Consider the following 6,210-nt stretch of genomic DNA (forward strand, 5'->3'; position numbering starts at 1 on the left):
GTGGAATAGTTTCTTTTGGTTTAGGCTGGAAAGTTGGTGACAAAGACGGATTTAAAAATTTAAAATTTGTAAAATTTTATAACGATCTTAAGTTAATATACAATAATAACCGGATGAACAAACTGAATTTCAAGTTAAATATTATTATATTTAATAAATTTTATAATACAAGAGTTTGGACAAATTAAAAATTATTAAATTCACGTGAATTCATATAGAATACTATAGATCTGACCCTGGTAGGTGCAATAGAGGGCGTATGTTTCGTGGGATACTTCCTTATATTCTTTAGGCTGCAAAGTTGGTAAAACAAAACGAATGCATGTATGTTTGCTTATACACTTGTATAATGCTGAAGTACCTAACTCATCCTCTAATTTACTTCTACTACAAGAAAATTTCAATTAAAATTTGTCTTTCAAAATACAGGAGGAATCTATGGTTTCTCTGAAACCAAAACACTTATTTTTCTTTCAAAAGATTGTTTTTTGTTCAAAGTTGAATTGTTTGACCAAACTTTTAGAACAAAAAAAAAGTACTTTTGAGTTAGAAACAGAAATAATTTTGGAGAAACAGAAAAAAATAGCTTCTCTCCAAGACACTTTTTTGCAAAACACTTTAGAAAAAAATACGCTTAGAAATAATTTTTAAAAGCTTGGCCAAATATTAATTGCTGCTCAGAAGTACTTTTTAAATTAATTAGCCAAACACATTGTTTCTCACCGAAAGTACTTTTGAATAAAACACTTTTGAGAAAAAATATTTCTCAAAATAAGCTGATTTGCATCTTGGACAAACAGGCTAATAGTCAAATGAGTTTAAATCTTTATATACCTATACTATAAGAATTTTTCATACTATTTAAAAAATAACTATAGATAATTGTTCATAAAAAAAATTAATAACTTAAAAATTAAAGCAAATGACCTGTTACATTGAATATTATTTAAAAAATATTTACACTCAATGTTTGTAAGTTAAGTCTTATTCAAATTAGTTAAGTCGTATTCAAATTAGTGGAGCAATTGACATGTAACGTCGTCTTTGAGGTTATTCTTATCAACAACGAGGTCATGTAGAAAGTTAAAGATTGTCACCAGTGAATCATTGACATTGAAATTATTAATTCAATACTTCTTTTCAATATAGATTTTCATTAAACGTTATTGTTTTCTACTCTAATCATTTAAAGTTTGGCGAAACATAGGCTTTCAAATGAGAAAGAAACTGATTAATTTTTTGGTTTTCCATCGTTGTTCAGTATTAGCACTAGGGCCGCAATTAATTCTGATTCGCATTGCGTAAGACCTATTATAAGGGAAATCTCTCCCTACCAGAGCTCAAACTCGAGACCTCTAGTTAAACATAGAGAGATCTTATCCATCCCACGACAACCGCTGGTGCGCAGGAGCGGAGCTAGATTGCAGAAGCGGGGTCGGTAGAACCCTGTGGTTTTGGTTCAAACTCTGTATTCGTCTTAAGAAATTCATTCAATACGTAGAAATTAATCATTAAGTCTGAACCCAATAACTCAAACGGACGAAAATTCGAATTCATAAGCTTCTAATTCTGGCTCTGCCTTTGTGTGGGTGGTAAGAAACTCATTATAATATATTGATTCAAAGTTTATAAACTAGGTATCTAAGAAGTAACAAGGTAGCTGCTGAAAGTTGAACTCCATGTATTCAAATTGAACTTGAAAATGTTTATGTCTCAACTTTGACCTATATAGAGGTATAATTTTCAACAACAATTCTCTATAAATAGCAAAGGCCATATCCAGTTAAATGCACTACCAACTTGTTCTTATATTGCTTCTCGTTCTCTTTCTTATGCTCTTTAATTTTCAAATGGCTCCTCAAGTTCGTGCAATATTTTTCACATCTTTTATTTTCATACAAGTTTATTTGGGAAATGCTCAAACATTTATCCATTCTAAAGCAGCTTATTATCCAAATTCAGAAGAAAAAGGAACAGACAGTGAGATTAAGGACCCGTTTCTCCATAGTTTTTTTTTCCTCCTTTTTCGATTGTTTTTCCTCAAAAAATTGTTTGTCCGTGAAATTTTGCAAGTTTTTAAAAAAAATTCGAAAATGAGTTTTTCAAAAAATCACTTTTTCAAAATTTTTAGATTTTGTTTCCTCGCTCACAATACTGCAACATTTTTTAAAGTGAAATGCATGTCCAAATATAATTTTAAATTCTAAATATCATTTTTCAACTTAACTTCAAATACTATTTTTTTTCTTCAAAAATTATAATTTTTATGTCCAAACGCCTTAATGCTCATCATAAAAACATGATAGAGAATATATAGAGATATATAACATGTTTAATTATGTTAGAATAGAATGAAATACTGGTGTTTTAATTTTGATCAATTAATACCTGTTTCTTTTTAAATGTATACAGCTGGGGCATGTGGATTTGGTACTTTTGGAGCAACAATCAATGGTGGAGATGTATCAGCTGCATCAGATCTCTATCGAGATGGTCTAGGATGTGGAGCATGCTACCAGGTATTCCATCTGTTCCATTTTATATGACAGTCTTTAATTTTTTTCTAAATATGTTTCAGAAACAATAATACCTTTTTATATTTGAAAATTTTATAACTTAAATTTCGTTGTTTATCCTTAAGAAGTTGCTCTTATAGCCATAGAAATGTCATGACATGTTTAAAACAATAAGTTCCAGTGAAACTTTTAGAATATCTCAAAGGTCTTTATTTTTAAAATTTTGTGTCCAGTCAAATACAACTATATAAAATGAAAAAAAGGCAGTAGTATGTTGATTAATCCTCTATAGTTTAACTTTTATGTATTAATAATATTTTTTTACGTTACTAGGTCGCTTAAAAGATAAACACAACCTACCGTAATGCAAACATTATAAGTGGCTGTTTTCACGACTTGAATCCGTGACATATAAGTCATACGGAGACAACATTACCGTTGCTCGACGAAGACTCCCCTCCAATCCTGAAATATACTGATAGTGTAATATTTCTTATTGTTAGGTGAGGTGCACAAACAGTAACTACTGCTCGGATAATGGAGTTACTATAGTTATAACTGACCATGGAGCAAGTGGTGGCACAGACTTTATTCTAAGCCAGAGAGCCTTTGGTCGAATGGCTCAGACAAAAGATGCTGCTGCTTCTCTATTATCACTTGGTAATGTGGATATTGAGTATAGAAGGTAATTTTTATTTGCTTAATGAGCTACACTAATAGCTATTTTGTTTTATTTTATATGAAACTATTTTCTTTTTGTGTATTGTTAAAAGAATGACATAATGTTATATTTGAAAATTCTTTGACATTTAAACTATTTAGTTTATCCTTAAATACATGATCTTTTCTGTGGTGCACACATGAATTTTAGTAAGGGATGTCAACATTTAAAAAGTGAACAAATGAATAATCGCTAATTCGCTATAATAACAAGCGGTATTATTTTTTATATTTTATAACAATATTTTAATATATTTTTTTCATCTATACATACATATTTAATAAAAGAAATTTGACAAAATGGTGTAATGTGACACCGTATGGGGTAAGGTGCATCCGCCCCCGGCTCTTCTGGCCATAGAAATGTCATGAAAATTTTAATATTACAAGTTCTAATGGTGCTTTTGATATGACGTATACAGAGGCGAAATCAGGATTTGAAATTTATGAGTTCAGAATTCTAGTTCATTTAAGTGTTTGTTTATGACATCTTATGTGTCACACGTTTCTTTTTAGTTGTTAATTTTTGTTTTCGGTCAAACACAATTATTTTAAAGAAATTAATTTAATTTGAAATCCTTGGGAGGAGAGACTTTAACATTTGTAATAATTTCTCTCTCAATTGAACAGGGTTTCCTGCAGCTACCCAAGCAAGAATATTACAATCAAGATTGATGAGAGCAGCGATAATCCTTATTACTTGGCTTTTGTAATATGGTATCAACAAGGCAAAACGGACATTACTGCTGTGCAATTGTGTGAGGTATGGATTTTTAAAAAGTACAATACATTAATATGCAGTGCAATAATTTAACTTGTTGTAATAAGTAACCTACCTTATTTTTAGGTTAATTACTAAGGGATCGTTTGGCTATTAGTGTAGGAATAACAACTTTTAACCAAAAGCTTGATATTAGCTATCTCACATCGAATATGGGGATAATAATACCAGGATTATAATCCTAAGATTGTTAATCCCCGAATATCTCAAATTAATACCAATTAAACGACTCCTAAAAGAACAAGTAAAGGTTGTTTATCCAAAATTTTATACTATAAACTTTTAAATATTCACATGTTGTTACAAAGAATTTAAGTTCTGTGTACTGATAATATAATAAATAATTAAATATATAGATCAATTATAAGGAAATTATAGATAAATCTCTATAATTTGTATTATTAATTGGTGACTTATTACAAATGGTATTAATAAACCTGCTATTGCTGATTAAAATTAATCTTTCTATTTTCGGGGTATATATAACTTAAAATCCTTTACCAATGTGCAGACACAAAATTTTGTGTGCAAGCTATTGGATAGGACACGTGGAGCAGTATGGACTAGTTCTTCACCTCCAAGAGGACCATTGCAAATAAGAATGCTACTCAGTACTGATGATGGAGATGAGACATGGATTGTTCCTGTCAATAATATACCTGAGAATTGGAAAGCTGGTGAAACATATGACTCAGGAATTCAAGTGGATTAATTTATCAAAAGAAAATACAAAAGAATTTAAATTTATTGTTTTTGTTGATTATATTTGTCATATAGAAAGTCTAAATGTAGTGGCTCTTTTAATTTTTAATACCGTAATACGTCCCAAATTCATGAATTATTGTATTGACAACTAATAAAAGTTCATATTTTAATACTAGTTTCTGATCAAGTTGCTGTCGTACCATGTGATGAGGAGGTCACGGGTTCGAGCCGTGAAAACAGCCTCTTGCAGAAATGTAAGGTAACGCTGCGTACAATAGACTCTTGTAGTCCAGTCCTTCCCCGGAACCCGTGCATAATGAGAATTTAGTGTATCGGACTGCCCTTTTTTCTAATCAAATTCCTTTCTCACTTTGTCACCATATTGTATGTAATAAACAAACGCCCTTAATTTTCACCTGCAAGGCAAAATTGTATTTTTCGATGGGTGCACATATGTTTTTATCAACTCGGAATATCGTCCTTAAATTTGTAACTTGTACTTACAAATTATAGTGTAATGGTATGCTCACCTACAAAGGGACACGAGTGATTCGAGTCAAAAGTAATGAATTCAATTTAGCTCCCTAAATTTGTTCTTGGTCTGCCTTTGATAGCATATGATAGTGTTACGACTTGCATACTTCCCCCAATCACCTAGTTTAGATTAGGAGTTAGGGTATTGCATTAATTATGGCCCTCTTTAATTTTATTACTTTCCCTGTTCAATTTATGTGGCAGAGCTCGAACATTAATTACTTTCCCTATTTTTAAAATTTTGACCGTGAATTTAGACATAAAATTCTTAAATTGTTTTAACAAAATTTATATATTTAAAAATTATGTAAAAAGTATTATAAGTCACTATAATTAACAATTCAAAATATCTAAAGAACATATAAAAAAATTACCGTAAAAGAAAATACTTATTTGACTCTCGAAATGCGAACTTCGCTATCTAAAATTGGGACCAAGGGAGTAATTTGTTTGCATGGGAAAATATTGTTTCTGGTAGGTATACAAGAAAATGAAGATACGACGGCATTTATTAAATGTCATATTAAGTTTCTTAAATGTCGCAAATTTGTTTATCAACATTTATTTTACACTTGCATCAAATGTCGTAAATTTAACGTCATTTATTTTTCGACATTTAGGTAAATGTCGGTAAAATTTTTACGACATGTAGTATACGACATTTAAGTAAATGTTGATAAGAAATTTACGATATTTAGGTAAATATCAGTAAGAAATTTACGACATTTACTTTTAACCTTTAAAAAATATCAGTAAGAAAATTTACAACATTTATGAAAATGTCGTATTTACATTTACATGACTATCAAAAACAATTAGTGACTTTTTTGAAAACTTTTCAAAATGTCATATTAAAAATTCCAACATTTAGATTAAAGTCGGTAACAAATTTTTTAGTATTAATAATAATCCACTATTTAGTTTTAGCATAACACTTTACATTCAATTTGTACA

The 6,210-nt window shown here is 29.9% G+C and overlaps 1 protein-coding gene across 1 annotated transcript; it reads left to right on the top strand.

The window, feature by feature from the left end:
* Nucleotides 1–1,782: 1,782 nt before the first annotated feature.
* Nucleotides 1,783–4,894, top strand: LOC104118645 (expansin-like B1). The gene is made up of 5 exons (XM_009629938.4): nt 1,783–1,980; nt 2,413–2,519; nt 3,020–3,201; nt 3,867–3,999; nt 4,529–4,894. The coding sequence occupies exons 1-5, from the start codon at nt 1,788–1,790 to the stop codon at nt 4,727–4,729; spliced, it is 816 nt and encodes a 271-aa protein (XP_009628233.1). The 5' UTR covers nt 1,783–1,787; the 3' UTR covers nt 4,730–4,894.
* The last annotated feature ends 1,316 nt before the right edge of the window (nt 4,895–6,210 follow it).

The sequence above is a fragment of the Nicotiana tomentosiformis genome, chromosome 12 (assembly GCF_000390325.3).
Source record: "Nicotiana tomentosiformis chromosome 12, ASM39032v3, whole genome shotgun sequence".
In the NCBI taxonomy this organism is placed as follows: domain Eukaryota; kingdom Viridiplantae; phylum Streptophyta; class Magnoliopsida; order Solanales; family Solanaceae; genus Nicotiana; species Nicotiana tomentosiformis.

Coding starts and splice junctions, on each gene's coding strand:
- LOC104118645 (XM_009629938.4), top strand. CDS start 1,788: ATGCACTACCAACTTGTTCTTATATTGCTTCTCGTTCTCTTTCTTATG. Junction 1,981..2,412: donor AGAAGAAAAAGGAACAGACA/GTGAGATTAAGG, acceptor AAATGTATACAG/CTGGGGCATGTGGATTTGGT. Junction 2,520..3,019: donor GATGTGGAGCATGCTACCAG/GTATTCCATCTG, acceptor TCTTATTGTTAG/GTGAGGTGCACAAACAGTAA.